This window comes from Oenanthe melanoleuca, chromosome 13 (assembly GCF_029582105.1).
Source record: "Oenanthe melanoleuca isolate GR-GAL-2019-014 chromosome 13, OMel1.0, whole genome shotgun sequence".
NCBI lineage: Eukaryota > Metazoa > Chordata > Aves > Passeriformes > Muscicapidae > Oenanthe > Oenanthe melanoleuca.
Genome location: NC_079347.1, coordinates 6933227 through 6955526, shown reverse-complemented (window position 1 = coordinate 6955526; position 22300 = coordinate 6933227). Strand labels below are relative to the sequence as shown.

At 39.1% G+C, this 22300-nt stretch overlaps 1 protein-coding gene across 7 annotated transcripts in view; it reads right to left on the bottom strand.

Moving 5' to 3' along the window:
• The window catches only part of EBF1 (EBF transcription factor 1), a 263837-nt gene that overhangs the window by 15159 nt on the left and 226378 nt on the right, over window positions 1-22300 (bottom strand). For all 7 annotated transcript variants that reach the window (XM_056502104.1, XM_056502106.1, XM_056502107.1 and 4 more), the window contains exon 11: window positions 13441-13529. In XM_056502104.1, coding sequence (XP_056358079.1) covers window positions 13441-13529 — 89 coding nt within the window. The remainder of the gene's footprint in view (window positions 1-13440; window positions 13530-22300) is intronic.

Genomic DNA, 22300 nt, shown 5'->3' with positions numbered 1-22300 from the left:
ACTCCAGTTCACTTCTTCACCTTGGAAAGGTCACATTCTGAAATTTCCAGTCAAAATCACAGTAATCTGTGCTCAAACTTTCCCTTTGGTTTTCTTTTGGTAAAACAATAAATGTGATAGTTAAGGACATGGGTTAGAAGTAAGTTTTAAATTTACAGTTGAAATTTGTGTATGCATTATATTTTAAAAGATAAAATTGTGAACACCTATTTCAAATGTAAAGGCAAAACCAAGAGAGACATTTACAGGAATGGCAAAGATTTAAAATGCCAGACACTGAGCTTGGTACACAAGAGCTTCAGCCTGTCCAGAACCTCCCATCTCTCCACATCAACACTGAGCACTGCATTATTGTATCATTTTCTGCAATTATAGCTTTGAAAAGACTCATAAAAGCCATTCCAAATGTAAAGATCTTCCATTTACTGTAAGACTGAGGGAACTGTGCCAGCCTAATGGGAAGTATAAAATAACAGGGCCATTTCTCTAGAAAGGTATTTGTACTCACACCAAGTTGAAAACTTTTCCAACAGACAACTGAATGGTTTCCATATATTATGACTGAATCATACCAAAGAAGTGAATGCCATAGAGATACCACAAAGACAGGAAGGCAAAATGGGAGAGAAAGACAACATCTCACTTGAGGGGCAAAAAATGCTTCAGCTTACCACTGCCTACAGGATGGAAGTGCACTGAATTTCAATGGCAACTTCTCAGAAAACAAGTCTACAGTGGGAACTAGAACCTTGGTCTTTCCAAGCCACAGTAGTCTCATCAGCCTCCACCCAAACTGAAAATCATAGCCTAAATGTACAGCACTAAAAACAGTCATGCATAACCTTACCACCTGCTCCACAATGAGCCAACCTTATAAATAAAATATAGGAAGCCTCTATGAGGCAGCAGAAAGAGCAAACACTGAAGTGCAAATGGGAGCAGGCATTTAGCCATAAACATTGAGAATCGATGATTAAAGCTCCTCTTAACCACAAAGGTGATAAATGCCTACAGGGGAAACACACCCTGTCCAAAAAGTCTTTTTTGCAAATACTGCTGACAAAAGAAGGAACAAAATTATGATGATCATCCCAAAGTCTGCCCTTGCAAGTCTCCCATCTTACACCTATTAACCTCCTGGAAATATGGTGTAGTTAAACACTAAAAAAAATATCAGCTTCCTTTTTTCAATCCACACGACTCATGCTGGTGGTCCCATTTCCATAAATGATGGGCACATAACAACAGAATTAGTAGCTAACACAGATGTGTTCTTCATCTAGATACAGGGTGGCATGGAATAAACCACCATTAATATTATTGGTTTGGAATAACTCTTTGAATAAACTGTCATTTGAGAGTCTGATGTTCCCACTATATTATCATCAACTGAAGCATCTGGCAAGTCATTTGGAGGGTTTTGGTGCTAAAAGCTCTGGACTTGTCTACTAATGTTGGGTCTCTAAGGAAAGAGAGAAGAGTGGGTATAGGAAAACTGATCTGCAGAACTAAATCGCTCTGCTGGAACTTAAATAATCTCCTTTAGGGACAACAGTGATGTCATGACACATCCAGGTCCCTGTGATAGCTGGAGAACTTTGCTTCTCCTAGGTAAGTTCATAGCACTTCTTGCCCCCAACCCCTCTGTTTATCAGGAAAAGTAATTTACAGCCATGTGCAGGAACCCTGCAGAGCTGTCACATTTTACCTCATGAAGCCAATCTACCTTTCATGCAGGCAGTGCAGGGCTGGCAGGTATTACTGCATAGTACCCTTGTATCTGTTCACAACCTGCAGCTGAGAGCTGGCAGGTTCAGTCGTGTTTGGGACTCCCAAACATCCCCTCAGGAACCAACCCTGTGCCAACTCTCTGGGCACCCCTACAGCATTTCCCACAGACTGTCCTGCAGGCTCACACTCTGAGGGTCTGATGACAGATCCCCTGGGCCTGAAACAGCTGGACCAGGAGAGGGAACACATTTTACAGCTGTACAAAAACCTGGAGGATTTGTAGCATGGAAAGACCAAATCTCCTGCATACCCTTCTTTTGTGCCATCCCATCATTCCTGCTATGGTCAGTTTGTCATACCCAGTGAATCACCAGAAGACAATCTAATTAGATGCAAACTAGAGCTCAAATGGATAAATCCACATAATTCAGTGACTAACAAAAAATCCTTCACCAACTTCCTTTATGGAAATCCCTCCATCCCACCAGGTTACAGTGACTCACACTATTCCCCTCTATCTAGGCTGCAAAAGGATTATTCCTAATTTATCCACATGAGCAAACAAATGACAACATTAGACTCTTTTCTTTCATCTGACCTCACAAGGTTGTCACAATGACCTAAAAGCACATTTTTCCTTCTAAATTTTCCTTTTGCACCTCCACTACCATCAGCCAAGTTTGGATAGGAGCCTCCAGCATTCATTTTTTAAAAATACTCCAAACTATTTGTATGAACATCTACAGTACTTTAAAGCAGATGTTCATTATTGAGATTAAGGAGTTTTTAGGTTTGGTTTTGCAAGATTTTCAGATAATTCTTCCTCTTGCTGGTATTAACATTCTTAATGCTGGGGAGAATAAAAACGGGAAAAAAAAGAGTTACTGCTCAAAATCTTCTCCTGACTATTTTATACCCATTTCTTTTTGGGAAGCTCTCAACATTCCCTTACAGAAGAAGATTTTGAATTATTTGAAGGGTCTAGACTTAGGTAAACTCTGAAAGAATTTGGAGAAATTAACAGAGGCACTGAATTCTGACACTTGCATTCAAAGATTCTGCACAGGCTGGTTAAGAAGCTTTATCCTATGAATAATATTGTTGTGTCCATTAGAAAAATTCCCTGGAATACTGGGGATTAAAAAAGATTGCCTGTGGCTTGTGATTTTGTGTATGGCACAATGCAGAGGTCAAATTATGTTTTTGTAAGAGTGAGAGAGACTTTCCTTGGCAAGTGGACATGCTGATATCTATTTTCTGTGATTTGTATACACAAAGACTTTCCAAACACAGGTCAAGTCCTAACACTTTTAAATTGATCTCACATTAGGTCAAACTAGACTATATTGGGTTGTTTAATTCACTTGGCTGCATTTAAATCTATAGAGAAATATGCTTGGTAATGCATAGTAAAAATCCTGCTGAGGCAAATCAGAGGAGCTGTGTAGCAATTCAAGTGTTAATTTAGAGATGTGTTTTGTCCATTTTATTTTCACAGTTCATCTTATGCATTTACCCATATAAATATCTAAATATGCCAAATTTGCTCTTTTCTATTAAAAAACCCACAATTGTTCAATCACATTAAAGATCCACCCATGCTTTATTTTAATGAAGAACAAACTAAACCATACCAAACCAAAATCCCCAGCCTATCATTAAGATCTGTGCAACTGTGACTTTCCTGGATTGATGCTTCAGGGGGGAAGCATGAACAATTAGAAATTGAGACTTTAGATTACTTTTAATAGCAGAAGGAAACTGAAAAATAAGACACATTGAAATTCTGACCTACAATAATATTCCACTCTGTTCTGTAGAGAGTGGATGCATAAAAATGTTGAAATAGAGACTGGAATAATGTTGGTGGGTTTTACTATGACAGTTAAAACACTGCTCAGTCATAACCCCTACAAATGACTACTCTCACTTCATTTTTATCATCAGCATAATTAAAAGGAATCTCTTGAAAGGGGCATTTTCATTACAGCCAAGGACCACTTCAGACCCCATTGAAATGAAAAGACAGACCATGGATTAGGTGCAGATACAAGTGGTAATTTCTAGGGAAGCATAAAATACCAAATGTGTAACAACCATATTTTATGTGTTCAAATGACTCACAGTATTTTATTGTACAAAGAGACTTTGGCTCAGAAAGAAACTTCAACAAAGTGGCTCCTATCAGATATTCTAAAAAAACTTCAACTTCCATATCAGAAACAAAAGTTATTTTGTTTCTAGTATCACTATTTTAAATTTATAGTCCTATAATTCAGCTGAAATTATCCAAAGCAACTGTAAATGTTGAATAACTATGAATTTAAGAGATTCATCCAGCATTTCACAGAGGTAACACTCTATTTCTGTGTACAGCTCCAGAAAGCAAAAGCAGGCACAGCATTTTACATGATCTAGGGCTCCTTTTTCAGTGTTGAGGGAAAAGTATTACCTTTGTCACTACATAAATATATTTTATAGAATTGCTTCAAAATACTGACTTTTCAAAATACATCAATATTTCAGTAGCTTTTTTGATTAACAATACCTCAGCACTCATGCTAGTTTAGAGCTGAATAATGAAAGAAAATCCAGATTATGAAATTGAGTATTATTTATTTCCTAAAAATACTTTTAAACACATTTTGTCTGAAGTTCACTTTTGGAAAAAATTAGGCACCTCTATTCTGTCAAATGTTTGGATTTCAAGATGCTGTGAGCAGATGAAATGATGAATCCAGCATTATTAGTGGAGATAGTTAGGTCATCCTAAAGAATAAAATCAACAAACTTCACAATTTCTTTATCATGGACTGGCCAAAATGTAGCAACAAAAAATGTGTTAAATATATGTGGCTCTGCTTTAAAAATGCTTCTGTCTCTTGTTTTCATTCTCTTCTCAGCAAATGCATCATTTGTTATCTGTAGTCACAAATGTATTCCAAAATATTCTTTAAAATAAATCCAAAATGCATTTCCATGTCTGTATAAGCAGGTTGAGATTGTGCTGTTCTACTTAGAGGACATTCCAGTCCAGTTGAGTTATATCACCATAAGTTACATGATTGACTTTTACAGCAGAAAGAAAAGGTTGTACTCAAACAACTGTTATTGCCTCAATGGAAAAAAAAAAAAAAATCAATGAATGTAAAATGAACAAGAGATTTTGTCCAAGTTGCAGTTAATACTACTGAAGAGCTATGGATATTAAAAGGTCAACAAATAAATTAGTCCAAGTGTTATGAAATGAATGATTTGGCTTATAATTGTATTGAGTGCAAATTGTTCACTGCCTATTAGGCCAGGTAATTTTTAACCATGGTGCCTCAATTACTGTTCCATAAGCAATAATACAGTTGTGAGAGCCACCAGTTCGATCGGGTGACCTGGGAGACACTCCAGGACAGCTGCCTTTGCTGTGATGGATCACTGAGCCTGATCTCCAAATGGTGCCAAACCTTCCCTTCCTGGGAGGGCATCTCATAAAAGAAACATTACTGCTTGATTCATTTTACCAAAATGCTTGAGTTTTCTAGCGTCAGCAGCTGGGCAGAGATTGTGAGGCTCTGTATTTCTGAGAAGAATTACGGCACGAGGCATCCTATTGCTTCCAGCACTCTCTGCTAAATGGCATCATGATGGTCTGGAGGATGCTTTTTTCTGCTACTCAATTGGGCTGTGTTGTGAGAAATACCCAGCAATCATATTTTACATCACCACGTAAACCACCACATAACACCTAAAACTAGGCCAGAAATGGAACCTCCAGGTGAGATTACAGACATTACTTCACACCCCTGCAACGCCCCACATTCAGAGATCTCAAAGCACCACTTTAATGGGAGCACATTAAACTTCAAAACACACCTTCTAGGAAAACACACCCTCTCCTCATCTTCATCAGAGACAGCATTGGAGTGTTGCTGTTTGGGTGGAATTACAGTGGGCTGTGGTTACAACCAAGGCAAGTTTTGTTTTCATATCTTTTATTACAGACACTGATACAGACCAGAAAAGGTACAGTCAGCACACAGGAAGCAAGGATGGGCACCAAAAACCTGTTTTATTCCAGTTATATCAGTCAGTCTAAGATATAACCACTCCCCACAAATCCTGATAGCCTTAAAAAGGGAAAAGACCCATGGCAGAAGCTGTGTTACCCCATTGCTCCTTGGGGTACTGTGCTCCCTGTGTGCCAGGGCTCAAAAAAAAGGCAATAAAGGGCTCACCAACCTCCCCAGAGAGCCTGAAAGGATTGTAACCAGGTTGTAACTACACAGATCTGCTCTCTTCGTATTCATATACAAAATAAACTGAAGAGGTAAATGCAAATCCTGAATTATCAAATAATCTGCACAGGAGAAACCACAATAATAAAAGCCTAATTAGAATAGATTGTACCCCATACAACCAAATCCTGTTTATATTGTCACTCTACTATATTTTTGATAAATCACTGCATTCGAACAGTCTGTTGGGAGGGTGGTTTTCCATTTCATCTCTCCATTGAGCAAAAAAAGTGCCACATGACTGGAGCCTGAATTTCCATTTCACCAGCATACAGTTGAACTGAATATTATTTGGCACAATACACTGTACAACTGAGCCACTAAATGGCTGATTTACTAAATTATTATTAGATGAGCTCTTGCTGTTCCAAGTGAAAGTGCAGTCACTGCCTCTCTTCATGGTGTGTTCAAATTGTTCTGTGTTTAAATATTCAGCATGAGGCTAATGTGAACTGATGAACTGAGACTGCAAACGTTCACTTTCAATGCAGACAGGGAGTCAGAGATGCAACAGATCATGTGGCCTGCGGAGGGGAGGATGATTTATGTTTAAGGATGCTGCTGCCTATTTCCATTAATATACAATATTCTTAATTAGCTCCGTGTTTGATCCAGGAGTTTGGAAATGTAGCTAGAAGCTAAAAACAGCTCCAAAACTGAACATAGCTGTGTGGCTATGGAGACATCAGAGTGAAGAGGTACTTGAGTCTTGATCTCTGGCAATAAAGTGCATGAGCTGCCTCCACAGTTTCATTCTTTGCTCTCTTTAATATTTGAGCTCTAACTTGAAAGTATCACCTGCAATTCCTACCTGAGTATCAGAAATCCTCAGGACTGACCACATTGTGCAATTCTAAGACTTTCTGAGGTGAGCGGATATGGGGGGAAAAGAAAAATACATATTTTTAAGAAAGGTTAAAGAGAAAAAGAAACAATTTCTTTACTGCCACCTGCTGGAGTTGACAATAACCCTTTGTCCCACGGAGAGAACGAGCTCCTCACTTGGAGGACAGTTATGGGGAGCATTTAAAATACTGTGTTCCCAGACACTTACAGTAGATTAGAATTTTTTATTGGTGCTGTGTTGCCATAACAACATAAAGACAGCAGATGACTTAAGCTAAGCTTGCAAAGCAAAAGGCTGCTCATCTGGCAGTTAAAATGAATACAGTTCACTTCACAAGTTCCCCATATGGACCCTTAGTGTATGGTAATGAGGATACCATATGGTGGGAGAAAATGCACAGAGAACAATTGTGCTGCACTGGATGAGTGAAGTGAGCGGGAAGTTATGAGGAAACACAGGAGAGAGATTTGTGTGTGCGCTCTCTAACTCAAGGGTTTCTTTCAGAGGGGGCTTCTCTCTCTTCTTAACCTTCTTCTTAATATATACATGCATAGAAATGACAGAGAAACATATTGCACGTTTTGCAACATCATTCATCATAAACTGTCAGCTGTGTTTGTAAATCAGCTTGGTAAGATCTTAGAAATTTGTAATTCTTAAAAGGTAAAAGTGCTAAGTTTTTAGACAAAGTGCAGGAAAATTTAAGCACTTCTGACAAGTAGAAACATTAGTGGTAATCATTTTAAAAATGCTTGCATCTTCCTGCCTGCATGTTTAGCTGTAAATAATGCCGCAATGAATAAAAGCTTTAGAAAAGGGGAGGGGAGGATGAAATGGAAAAAAATATTTTTGATTTTATTTCCAAAAGGATAAAAAAGTAATAGATGATCAGAACCATATGCATGCAAAATTCTGCTGTAAATGTACATATGCTATACAGCACGCTGTACTAACCAGATCCCAAACCTGGTAAGACAGCTTGCTAAAGGCTGCAAAGTCAATTTTGTACTACACATGCTTCATAAAAGATGAATATAAATGCATTAGTTAGACACGGTGAGCTAAATTAGAAGGTCAGGCAGGGCTGGAAGGGCTGAAATATCACACAACCAATGACTGTAATTACTCTTTTTTTAAGTCTATTAAGTGGTGTTGTTCTATCAAGGCTCAGGGGTATAGGACATGAAGTACAAGATAAAGTAATGTGTATTTATTACTCCCACGGGATCAATTTACTAGATATTTTCAGCTCCATGGAGCAAAATACACAAATGCAGCCTTTGTTACTTTCTTCAAACTGTGGCTTTTTCCTTCAAAACCTGCTCCTCGAAGAGACTGTGTTCACCTGTCTGGTGTCCTCCTGTCACCCTCAGTTAATTGTTGTACTTAAAACCAACAGGGATGAGGACACAGGAACAGAAAAATGTGGGGATCCCTCCTACAGGATGCTCAAACAAGTGGTTGGAGTGGCTCAGATGGAATGTACAGACTAGAAAGTCCAGTCCCAGGCATGATTTTTACCCCAAGGCAAAGCAGAGCAGGAGTGGAGAATGGCGCAGAGCTCCTTGTCATCATGTTAGCCCTGATCTATTAAAAGTTTTGTCATAGATTCTAAATTACACCATCTGCTCTAATCATTTGCTGAGTAAATGCTGACCCAGTTATAAAGAAAGCTCAGTGAAATGTGTGTGCACACTGCTGACCTTCAGAAAGGAAAGGGCTCCTTGCCAGCCCTGTGTGCTGGCTCTGCCCTTCAGCTGTGCCTCTGTCCCTTTGATCTCTCCTTTCAGACTCTGCATATTCCCAGACACCCCTCTGACATCCACCACCCCAGAAGGGTGGCACTTTCACGGGTATCTCACCACCTCAGAAGCTTTGATGCTCTCTCATTGAATATTTTCTATAGGATAAACAAAATATCAGACCCCCTCAACAAGCTCCTCGACCAACTAGGTGCTCAAGTTGTTAGGAAACTTCAAAAACCCCAGTGGCTGAGGGTTCAATACCAACCTTAACTCTGTCAATTTTACAGTAGAATGTAGAACCCTCCAACCTGACCTTCTTGCTGTACAGATGAACTCCAATATCTCCTCTTTTTATACCCCCACCCCTTCCTGCCCACACTTATAAAAGTATTCTAATGATTCTCTTGTTACACTGGATGGGGGAAAAAAAAAAAAAAGGTGTTTTCTTAGCTGAAAATTACTAACCTAGGTTAAAATACAGTATATGTTGAGTTAGGAGATGGCAATCCTTTCTGGAATTTCCATTGGGTTTGTCTGAACCTTTGTCTTCATTGCTATTTTAACCTCTGCTAGCAAGCCTGGGCCAACCACCCACGTTTAGAGACAACCTTTATTTGCAATACAAACAATACCCATGTCACGATGGATAAAGGGCAGATCTGTGGGATTTCACATGGAAAAAGACAACTGCTCTTGCCAGCCTCTGATTCCTAATAACCACATGTCTTCTATTAGTGTCCTAAACGAGGAGGTGGGCTACGTCTTGGGGGGTTTAATGACTGACCAGAGAAAAGGAGCTGAAGGGAAGGAGGATTCTGGTTACCTGTGCTCTCAGCTCAGCAGGGAGGCCCCTGTGCACTAGAGAGAGAAGCTCCACTTTCATCTACATGAAGAGAACCAGAAGTAAAGGTCCCTTTCAGGAGGGATAAGGGGTCTCCTAGAGAGCACTGAGGGAACAGACTGGGAGGGAGAGGACGTCAGATCACAGAGGGGGTTGATGCAATGACTCGCTTCTCAAACACAGAGTGAACAATCTTCTGCTTAATCTAAATACAAGTGATGAGTTGTAGGAGTGGTGAAAATGGCAAATAAAATCTAGGAAATTGCATATAAAGAGGAATCGTTGTTATTAAATCATTTAGGATGGATGTGTTTCAAATCTAGCTCACAGCTGAAGCTGTTTTACAGCTCTAACTGTGGAGTTTTAACAAAATTGCAGAATTGCAACGTGTCTGCCAGGGATTTATTTTAAGGATTGCAGGGTAGTTACATGAATGAACCTTAATAGACTCAACATGTTGTTGTGATCTGAAGCCTTCAGTGATCTCCAGGGCAGTGTGAGTGCACAGGAACCAACAACACGAGCGGGTTTGTGCACGTGTGCAAACACTGGAGATGGAGATGGGGCACACACACGGGCAGGGCTGCTCCAGCCCCACACACTGCTCCTGCAGGACAGTGACACCATTCCTCAACCTCAACAGTGCTCCTTTCCTCTTACCCCAGAGATCTCCTGCTTCCTCTGACCTGCCTGCTGTCTGTATTAGAAAGGAAAGACCACACTGCCCAGCACACTCCTCGTACTTGATCTCAGTCCAAGCTTTGGGTGCTAATCCCATCTCCTCTTCTCTCTCCTCCTGGTGCCTGTGGTACTGGGGGTGTCTGTAGAGACATGCACCTCTCCTTCCACTGGCTGCCTTCCCTGCCCTGCTCTGGACAAGAAGGGAACAGGGCTCTGGCTCCATAGCTCAGCTGCCAACATCAGCTCCCTCTTATTTCTCCAGAAACTCTATATTGCATTTCTACTCTAAGCACATCAGCTGTCACTCTAGCAGTCCAAAGACCCTCATTTCCAGGTGCTCCCATTCTCCTCACTGTGGGAGGGCGTTCTCTACTGGAATTTGCCTGTTGGAGCACTGGGAAGGAGAAATTATTTTTTCAAATTTGTCTTTTTTTTTTTCTTTGCCTACTTCCAGCAGATAGTTGGAGCATTTAAAAAAATTCATCCTGAGCATAAATAGTGAGCACTTCTGAAAATACTGGCTCTAAACTTGTGGAGATCAAACTTCTCAAACAGCCTGAAGGGTTTTAGAAATGCTGTTAACTCCTCAGCTCTGGAGGGCAGAGCACGTGCTCTCAACAATTGTCCTTGACTGCAGGGATAAGTCACAGAATGCTCTTGATGGTTCATGGGAAGGGCAGCATGCCCTTATGAACACAAAAATGATAACCACTTCTACCTCTGGGAAGATCTCTAACTCACCAGTAATGTTTCAATGGAATAATGCCCATGAACCCTAGCAGCAATTAGAGAAATATGACTTGTTTTATTTATTTAATGCAAAGGGACAAGCTTTTTTGTGAACAGAAAGTGATGATGTGCTGTCAGGACAAAGGGGGAAATGGAAGGAAGGATTTTGAGAGCTCTGAGCACTGTTCCCTTCTCTGCTGTTTCTCTCAAACATTTGCCCTCTCTGCCCGTGGTTCCACTGTGGGAGCCATATGGCTTCCAACACTCCTCTAAGTAGCCACTGAGAATTGTCTGTAGTGGAATAGTGCCAAAGCCCTTCCTGGTTTAATGACATGGGGAAGAGCACTGTGCAGTGCTCACCAGCACAGAGGCTCAGGGCGTCCTTGATGATGATCCTGGAGCCAGCAAGTGATGCTGGGAATTGAACCATCAGTGCCTCAAATACAGAAGTCAACATGTGCCAACCCCTGCTGCATTCAGCCTCTGTGTGTGGCATAATAATGAGACTTGAACTTGAGGTCCAACCTTCAAGCTTGCACAGAAGGAATTACCCAAAGACAAAAACAACAAAAAAGGTTTCTCTTCATCCTGTTTCCCTCTAAGCCTGTACAGTGTTACCAGTTTCTTCACTGAGTATGTCCAACCCTTAAGCAACCTTTTTTTTTTTTTTAAGACATCACATCTTACATCTGCACACACAGCCACAATTTCCCTTGATTTAAAGATTTGAAAAATTGGTTTAAAAGGTACTCCAAAGAAACACATGAAGCCAAGAGGGAATAGGAGGGGACAGATGACTCAGTGCTAACCCTGACTCTCATACCTAATCCATAAATACCTGATAAATTTCAGAGTCAGGATATGGAGCTAGGGGAAGCTTTCTTCTGCCTGACTATAGGCAGCAGGAATGTGTGGTATCAGTCTGAGTACCTCAGGTGCCCCAGCAATCAAAAGAGAGCCCAATTCCTGTGGAAGTTGGTGATGCACCACAATCCCTGGCCATAAAACTCTATTTGGAATTGCCCAGTTTTATTTTACTTGAATTTCCTGGTTTAAATAAAATCTATGGACATCTGCCAGCCAGCTAGAATGTTTGGTTTAGGGAAGTTTTGCAGCATTTCTTTTGGGCCTTGCAAATGCCTGGTGCTGCTTCTTTGCTGAGAAACTATTTTTTCTCCAGAAGCACATATGGCAGCAGAGGCAGGATAGAGGTGAAAAAAAAAAAAAAAGCCCCTACAGAAGGATGCTCTCTTTCTTTGGAAAGGGTTGCACCTCTGGAGTGAAACTTGACAAGCCATGAAAGCTGTGTCCTGCTGCAAGGGTGTCCAAATGTTAGTGAAAGGGACAGCTTGAGAGGGTGAACAGAGCCAATGGTAAATGTAAATCTCCAGGACAGCATGTTTCTCTGGAGGGAAGAGGGAAGGACAACACATCAGTGACCCCAAAACCACAGCCTGCAGCCTTCCTAGGCAAAGATAAAAGACAGAACAAGCCTGTAAAAAAGTCACACACTGAATTTTATTTCTTTCAAGGAATTAAGCAAATTAAGTTCTTGTGTTCAGGAAATTTTCTCACCTTTCAAACACTTTAAAAATGCAACTAATCAAAGCCTACAACAATCCCTGATGAAAGCCTGTGGACAGCTCAGGGAGCTACAGAAGAAAGGTCACAAGTATTGCCCAGTCACAAAGGCTATACTGGATGTACTTTAACTGAGCACTTCATTTGTCTGCCTCTCAGGTTGGCAAATCCACATTTTCTTTTCCACAGGGAGTGGTTTATTCCCCAGCTCACTCAGCAAGGGCAGATAAAACATGTGGTGGCAGCTGGGCACAGCCAATCACTCCAAATCATCACTACTGCTCAGTGCTCCTGTGGACATGAGCAACACCTCAATCCCCACCTCTTACTCCAGTTACCACCAAAGTCACTGCAAATTCTTGCAAGGTAGCAAAACCAGATCTGAGTGCAATGCCAGTGTTTTCCCAGTACAAGAAACTTATCTGAACAATGCTGTCTTTCCCCCCAGAAATCAACAAATAAACCTCACTAATTTTCATGAGAACAAACACCACTTCAGTACACAATGCTCTAATTAAATCAGCAATCCTGAAATAAAACAGTATATAATCATTATTATCCTAAACCAACACATGATGCAGCAGCAATGGACTCACATCCAATCAACTTGATTTTAGTAATGGTGAAGTTCTCAAAATTATGCTGGCAAAATGCTACTGATACCAAAACCAAAGAGCATCACTATTCTATGAAAACACTGCTGAGGTCCCAAAATGGTAATAAAAAAAAAATGTTCATTGTTACATATTTTAGAACACTGAGAAAGATTTGCATTTCAGGAAGGCAAGGGCTGTTTGAGTTTGCTGTGACTGAGAAGATAACAGAATTTTCCTAAGGCTCCAGCTGCTGATGGGGCTTTCTTGGCCATGTCTCTCAGTTTATCTGGGTTGGGTACCAAACCAGGACCATCATATGTACAGAGCCTTGCACTTCCAGACAAAACCACACAGCACCCACCTTTACCACATTTAATACAGCAATAAACGTTGTGCTGACCTTTGGCAAGCGCTCGGGGTCACCGGGGTGCCGGGGGATAACCTTCTGTAACCTTTGGAAACCATAGTCAATGGTGGGTTCGTTCAGAGCTGAAACAACAACAAACAACAGCGTGAGGTGACACAACAGGCTCAGGTGACAACAGGCAAAGGCTCCATGAAACCAGGCAGGACACAGCAAAACCCCCTGAACTCAGCCCTGACTGGATCTTGGTCCAAACTCTGCTTCAGCTTGGTCCTTTTACCTCAATCCAAACCTTCAGCTCCTCCAGCAAAGCTGCTGGAAGATCTCAGAATTTCCCATCCATCTTCCAAAGAGGAAGCAATTTTTACCTCTGAAAGGCACGAGGAAATCAATTTGATTAAGAATTTACACCCCGTGTTTCATGTTGGGTTTTTCATATTATGAAAAAGGTGATTGGAAGACAAAAGTAGTTATTATCCCAGTGCCATTCTTGTTCCAAATTTCATTATACTTTTAATATGCTCCATGTGCAATGTTCACAAATAATTTTGTTGTGAAACACAGGCAATTGTCTTGGCAGAGGTTTTATTTTTTACTCATTGATACTGACTTCAGCAGCTTGGGCTCCAATCAGCACTAAGCTGATCCAGGAGACTTAATAATTAAAAATAAAAAACCAAAAACACAACATTAATGTTTTTAGTTCATCTTTGACTAGTCTTTGTCCAATAAAATGGAGGTGAGAAATGGTGAAAGTGGAACACTTTAATCTTCATGAAAATGCTGGTCTGTCTGCATTAATGGAAGCTCTGATTGTGTCAAGCCTTTAAGCACATGCTTATCTGTAAGCACATACTTAAACCCATTTGCTTTCAGCAAAGCAAATTCGAGCATATTATGTTTTTTATATGATTGCCTATAATTACAGGGGACTGCACTGAATGACCTTCTAGCTATATTTCCAGTCATATGATCACTTTAAAACTCAGATGTTAGTGAGACTTCAACATGTGCTTAGAATTTCCTAAGTGCTTTGGTGAACTGGAACAGTCAAGTATTCTCAAGCATCTCTAAACAACAGCACATCTTGACTCTCCCAAGCCAATAGAGATGTGGGAATATTCCACAGCAATTTATTCGAAGTTTTTGAGTTAAATGGGAAAAAAAAAATTAATGTGGATTTTTATATTTTCAGCCTCTTTTTGTGGTGGAAAAAAAAATCTATCATTTTTCATTTTTGAGTCACTCAAAAGTTTTTCTTCTCTTTTCTTAGCTTATTAATACAAAAAAAAAATTATTTCTCACACAAAGTCTTACTAATTTATGAATATATCATATGAAGATCTTATTATGAACTTCATTATGTGGCTAGAACAATTATATTTGAACACTGCAAAAAGATTTAGCATTAAACTCCATCTCCCAACCTCAACAAGGCATAACCTGTCCATATTTCCATGTTTTAAGTGAGGATAACATTTTCCCATACTCCTAAAGATCTTCATGTTATCCCAAAACCAATATCCAATCCCTGGCTTGTTTGTAATTAATTTTTCCATAACAAGACCATAAAACAATCCCTTTAAATTATTTTCAAATCATGTTTCTGCAGCAGATTATCCAGCTGACAAGCAAAGGGTCAAATTATTCTCTCTCCAGGACCTTTGGCACATCCCATCTCCACAGGAAAATCCAGCAATGTTGCTGCTACCTGAGGCAGAAGAAGGTGATGTTGAGGGATCCAGATTTACAAGGCTGCTTAGTTTAAACCTTTTACAAATAAATTAATTTAGTGCTATTTACATTTATTATGAAAAATAGCTACTCTCTGAGAAGATTAACAAAAAACCAAAACCCTACAGTCCAAATTTACATTTCTTTTGCAAATATGTTCAAAGATTTTAGCGTGGTTCTGTCAAATGTGTTTCTTCTCTAATTCAGTCTAGTTTATGGCCATTTTCCCTTTAGATCCTTTGGGAAAGTAGTTACTAAATTCTGCAATATTATAAATGGAGGCCAGTTCTGAAATCCCCCCAGAGTTAACAGTCATTTTCTCATATCTTCCTACACGTTCAACACATTTGAAATCCACAGAGTATTTCCTCTGAGTATTTTCTGAACTAAATGGCAAAAAAAAAAAAAAAATGTTAATTTTATGGTCCAATCTCACAAGGCATCAAGCATACTGTGAGAGATAGTGAAAACTTTCTGCCTCAAACAGCTTCAGCTTTACTTTAGTGCTGGGGAGAGGCTGCACACAGCAACCTGCAGGATTGGGTCTTAAACTGCTATTTTTAATTATCACTCATTAGTCTGTAGCCCTTCAACCTTTCAATCTGAGATAAAATAAAATATAAATAAAATTTTAAAAAAAAATATTTAGCTACCTGGACATCTGACCACAGATTGGACAATTTCAGCCCTCCATTCCTCATTCATTTACAACACAAATGTAATTAATCATTTCTCAATGCAAGAGATCTGTTCACACATTTAACCCCATCCTCAGCATTAAACCAGACAAGTTGTGTGTCAGAAGGTGGAAAAACTCCAAAGAAAAGGGAATATTCTCCTCTCCAAGCACTGCAGAAGAGCTGTACAAGGTCAGACTCTCCCTCTGCAAGGTTTTCCCTGCCCCAGCACGAGTGACTGGTCTCTGCTGCTGAAGTCCATCCTCAATAAGGCATTTCCCAGCCCTTTAATTCAAATAACAGTTTTCTTTCCATGATTGGGAAAAAAGAATGAATCAGAAATACAAACTCTCTATTTGTGTTCTTGACTTCCCTACATTAAAAACAAGCATATGGTACTTAAAATGCATTCCCATTACCTTATATTTTAAAAGTACCATTGAAAGTACTACTAACTTTAAAAAACTGTGCTAAATTCAAATAGGTCCCAAGGCTAATGGAAGCAATTTGTATACCAACCCAAACTGACTGGCCCACTTTTCAAAATACAGGTATGATAATCTTGTGGTTTTAAAAGGACATTTAAATTGAAAGACTGTGAATTTAGTACATAATTATACCAATAGAACCCTTTAACTTGTCAACTTGTAAATCTAAAAGGCTATCAATCATTTCTAAAGAGGAAATAAACCTTAAAATTCTTTGATTGACAGTGCTTATTTTTTATGTGGAAAAAAAAAAAAAAAGGAGTAAAGTGGCCAGAAATCCATTTACAAAAGTACATTGTTTTACATAGGTGAGTAAAAAGCCAATAATTACACCTCCAAAAGACATATAAATCAAGGTAAGTACTTTTCCCTCACTTACATATTTTAAGTTGCAGTAAACTTCAGGTAACTTTTTATTAAAATACTTTTCCAAATGCAAAGCTTATTGAAGCCATTAATAGAGTAGCATTTTCATTTAAGCTAATATAATCATTTTTGCAAATACAAGATTTAAGCCATTTTTCTCCTTCCAAACAATAAACTTTCAGCCTGTCTCTTGTGTGAATTAACTAAAATTACACCCAGGTGTACAAAATCTGTCTATCTATCCTAGTGTATGAGTTAAGGCACAATATTTATTATTCTTAGCATTTTATGAATTACTTCTTAAACCCTTGAGGAAGAACTTTCTTTCAAATTAGACTCTAACAGAATAAGCCATGAAACTCTTTATGCAGCAAGTCTAAAGCCATAACTCATAAAATCTAAGGCTTTTAATCAAGAAAATGCACAATGTCTGTGGAAATAGGGATGTATACATTATAGTCATCTTTTCAAAGTCCAACTTATTTTTCAACAAAAATGCTGCTTATGCCTCTGAGAAAAAAATGTTTCCATCATAACCATAATTTCAAATTCTGCACAAATAATTTTAATAACCACAAGCAGATAATCCACCATTTTTAAAAGTCTTTTTTTAAAAAAAAAAACTCAACTAGTCAGTGGAGGGCTTTTTTTAATATTTCACATAATGAATTCCTACTGTGTCAATAAAGCCTTGGTTGTTAATTGAATGACTGTCTGATGTATCTGAGAGAGGAATTTGTTTCTCTGGCCATGCTGCCAACTCACAGCAGAATGATCGACACTTAATATCAGCAATTAAAAGGACCTGTTCAAATATCATATGGAATTTGTAGCTTGGGGTAGTGTAGGAGAGCCCTTCACCAAGGAAAACTCATTCAGCAAATGCAGAGAGTAATTGAATTAGACACATTTTAACATTATTATTCAAAGAAAAATAAACACACACTACATAGAAGCATTATGGAAATATTTCAGAATGTAAAACATATCCAGTTAATTTGTTTCCCATGCATTCATGGTTTCATTTACTCCTTTTATTTTCCAGTCCTTGTTTCTTTTTCATTCTGTTTGACCCAAAACCAATGAGAAAGCAGCACTTAGACCTATGAACTTCCCATCTGCTTTTCCAGTGGAAGGAGAGGGAAGGGACTCTGAAGGCTCAAATAATCAAAAAAAAGGCTGAAGGCTACAAAAAAAAAAAAAATTGCCTCAGGTCCACAGGTCTGACAGTCCCTATCTCAGAGGAGAAATCTGGTCTTGATTGTTTTAAGTGAAACACTCAGGGAAAGGCTGCACATGAGAATTAAATATCCCACAGTGTTTGCTGTTGTGGTGCACCAGGGAGTGCCTGAACATTGGAATGGAAGAAGATGCTTTAGACTCTTCCTCTGTCTCTTCACAAATTTATTTTGTAAATTTGGCTCTACAACATAATTAGAGAGCTGGTGACAGGTCCTGAACTGCAGTGTCAAAGAGGGGGGCTTTGGGGTCTACATAGCAGTTTTGAGCTTTTTTTTTTTTCCTGTCCAACGGGAGAAACTTTGTCAGAATATAAATGGAAGGTGACTCTGTGGCCAAGACACACAAAGTTTTGTGTCTTAACACCTCACAGCCACAAAAGACTTCTGCTGCAAGCCCCTACCCTAACTAAATAAATCATTGGTGCAGAAGATGGGAACAGGACAGGACAGACCAAAATAATGTCAAACTGCAGGTACTGAAGTGTCTCCCTAAGGCCCTGCAGTGCAGCAGTGCCAGTGGATGGTGTTACAAAGCAACATTTTGACACCAAACCCGACAGCTCCTATGCACACTGGCCTCTTTCTGCCTGCTCTATAAAGACAGTGAAAAAAAAAAAAAAAACCAATTCAAAACCCCATCATCAAATGAGACAAAGTCTGTTCTGCAAATCTCCCTGCAAAGACTTTTCCTTTGCTAACTAAAGCTCCTTAAATGAAAACATGCAAGCATTTGAGCTATTGGTTGTTGTTGTTGTTGTGAATTTGTCTTGCTTTTTCTAAAGTTTTCTTTCCACTGAATTTCCCTGGGGTGTTTATTCCCACAAGCAGTGGAAAAAGGAAGTGGGTGGGACAGTGAGAGCCTGAACAGAAAGGTCTGGGCTAGAAAGGCCCTTCCAGTGTTAATCCAGAATTTCCTTGTTTTCCTGGTCGTGGGACTTAAACACACTCCTGTGCATTGAATCTCTATTTCTAATATCAAACTGTGGCATTATGTCATTTTTTTAGAATTAGAAATAGAGACATCTGAAATGTAATTCCTACATTTAATGCCCCAACAGACACCACATGCCTGTGTCAAGCAAAGAGGAAAATGCAGAGCTGATGGTGAACTTAACACAGAGTTCTCCTGAGCTTCCCCAGTGCCTGCTCTCTACTTGAACCAAAGATTCAACAGTGTTTGAGGCAGCTCCACCATGTTCATCAGTGTTTTTACAGACATGATAGACAGCCTGATATTTTCTTCCTGAAAACAATTTTTTTTCCAGGAACTCAGAACCAGAGGAGCAATTCCCTTCTCAGCCAGCTCACTGCAGCCAATAGAGGTGCTGGAGATGCAAAGAATGCATATCTTGAGCCCCATATTTTTATGGAAGTTACAGAATGCAATTATGAGATCTGTCTAGCAGGAATTATGTGTTGGTTTCTCCAAACACACCAGCTCTGAAAGTTCACTCATAGCAACCTGCAATCTGGCTTGGGGAAAAGAAAGTCAAACAATTTGTGAGCTTCACAGTTTCTTCTTCCTCTGACTGTGCTGACCTCTTGTCTAATGGGGAATATTTAGCCTTAAGGGAGTCTAAAACAGAATCCAGATTCAGGCACTGGAATTTAAACTTCCCAATTTCACGACAGGCTGGAGGAATTCACTGGGGATGTGCACACAGAGGGCCAGGAGGAAATTATTGCGTTGGTTTCTTCGTCTGGCCATCCAGGTTAATTGAAGCAACTTTGGCAGTCATTATAAAAGAATAAACAGCATTTACATGTGAATATTTTCCAGTTTTTCAGACACATTCTGGAGGTGCATGTGAGCATGCAGCAAAAAATTCACTGAAAAGGGCTGGTTCTCAATGGATTGTCCTTACATTTAATTAAATAAATATATGTGCACACATAAACACAAGCACAGAAATGCATCCAAGCCAAAATTTAAGATAATGGGTGTGTAAGGTTAGTTATCTATAAGATCTATATTTAGACCTACTTTTAAACATTTTAAAAATAAAACTGCATTTATTTTTAAACTGTTAGCTCAGAAACAGATGAGAGCTGTACCATACAGAGTGTGGGAGATGCTGAACTGTCACCTCATGTAACCTTTTCTTTCATTCTGTATTCTGCATATTTTCAACATTTTTTCCTTTGCATGCACTTCTCAAATTCCACAGTGTAGGTGCAGACACCTTTAAAATTGTCCTAGGGATAATCCTGGGTAACATACAGGAAGTTTTTTTCTTTTTTCACTCTTCACAAACTCCTTTGGGGTAGACAGTATTGAAAACCATTGTTGAAACTTGTTTATATGCAGAAATATTTCCTTTTGAATATTGCCTCTCTCACTTTTAACCTTGTTATTTCTCATTATCTCTTCAGATTATTAAAAAAATATAATTATTACCAGGGGATGCATAAATGAAAAACTCAGTGTCCTGTGTGAATTCCTATCAGAAGCTTCTTAGCCTAAATTTGGCTGTTTTTCAGAATTGTAGACTTCTGACATGCAAGTGCACTATGGTCAGAGCAAAAAAGAAACTTCAAGAGAGAAAACTGGAAAAACACCAGCTATCACATCCAAAATCTCTGAAACTGAGATTCACAGGGAAATACAAGTGGGGCTGAATCATAAAAATGAGATGAATTATGCCTAGCTGCAATGAATATTATAGGTGTGGTGCTCTTGGAAGGGGCTGACCTGCTGTGAGGTTTAATTTAGGTCTTTAATCCCTCTCCATAACTAATTTTAAATCCCTTGAGAAAACAATAGTTTCCACACACCTTTGTTTCTAAATATTAGCTTTGAGTTTTCTACATGAAACTGCAGTAAAGCTACTCACCCAAAATCAAAAGGACCATTTTGGCTACACCCTGGATGATGCAGCAAATTTTTTAACATTGAAACAGTTGATTTTGTTGTTTTCTAGTTTGTAATATTTAAATAGAAATGTATAATTTGAGAGCTTTCAGTAGTCTCTGATTTCAGCAGCAGATGCATCACCTGCTCCCATAGCTGTTCAGGGTTTGAGGTTTCTTTTCTGCAAAAATTTTGACAATAAATGTTATCAAGGGTAAAAAAAAAAAAAAAAAAAATCATCCCAGCCTGTCTGATAAACATGTTTCCCTGCCCTCACACCCCAGTGAGCAGTGTGACACTATACTTTTATCATCCAGTGTGTGCTCAGAATGAGCTTAGAGCAGCAATTGCCAGGAATAGGCAGGCGATAAACTGCATTGATTTAACACATCTTGTTTTCAATCATGCTCGGATTTTCTGAGCACGCATTTTTCCTGTACTTCAGCTTGTAGCTTTTATCTGACGAGCTGATCCCTTTTCACTGGAAAATGAAAAGGTCGCACAATAAGACACGGTTTACTGGAACTTGAGCATGCACCAGGGAAAGTATTTTAGATAAATACTGTCAGACATAGTGGAGCTGAATTTCAACAACACAATTGCTAAACAACAATACTTATTACCCTCTAGAACAAGCCTACAAGCAACTTATGGCTTACAGCAGGGGAGATCTAAGAGTTAGGCTCAGTAGTTAAAGAAACCTTATTAAAGCTTGCTCAAAGATGCAGCTTTGCCTTTGCCTTAATGCACCAAGCAGCCCAACCCCAGGACCAAATTAACACCCCCTCAATTCCTGTCCTAGGTAACTTATAAATTATGGAAAACCACAGCAATTACTTTTTCTGATTCTTTTGTCTTTTTTTTTTTTTTTTTTTTTTTTTTTGGCAGAAAGGTGATTGACTACATGCTTGATTTAATTTAATCAAATAGAGCACTGGGTGCTGGTAAAAAATAAAATTATCCAAATGTGAAAGTAATTTAAGTGAAACTAATTCATTAACCAAGGTGAGTCACTGAGGAGGTCAGTAAACAAGCAAGGAGTAATATGGCATGAACCATCTACCAAAGACCAAGGTACAGTAGGCTCAGAAGAATAATTCTAATTAATTTCCCTCCTCCCTCTGAAGTGATTGCAGTGATCCAGTGATCCTGACGGATACAGGACTGGAAGCAAAATATCCTCACTTTTTCCTATCAGAAGAGGCAAAGAAAATTTCAAAGTTATTTTTACTGTACTGATTATATGCAAGAAAAGATACCACCTATCTTCATGGAAGATGCAATACAAAAAGAAGTCCCAAAACCAAAGCAGCATCCCCACAAACCTCTTCCCCATTTCTCAGCAATGTCAGTGTAAAACTGGGGTCAAATATTTATGTTTTCCTTGCTTCTCCTGCATGTGCTTATTACTCCAGCACGAATTCATTCTAGATTCACTTTGTCCAAGATCCTGAACCAGTTTAAAGCAGAACCATTCTGGCAAATTTTTTGAAACTACACTGACACTGGCAGAAGTTTAGTTAGTCTACTGCTATACCC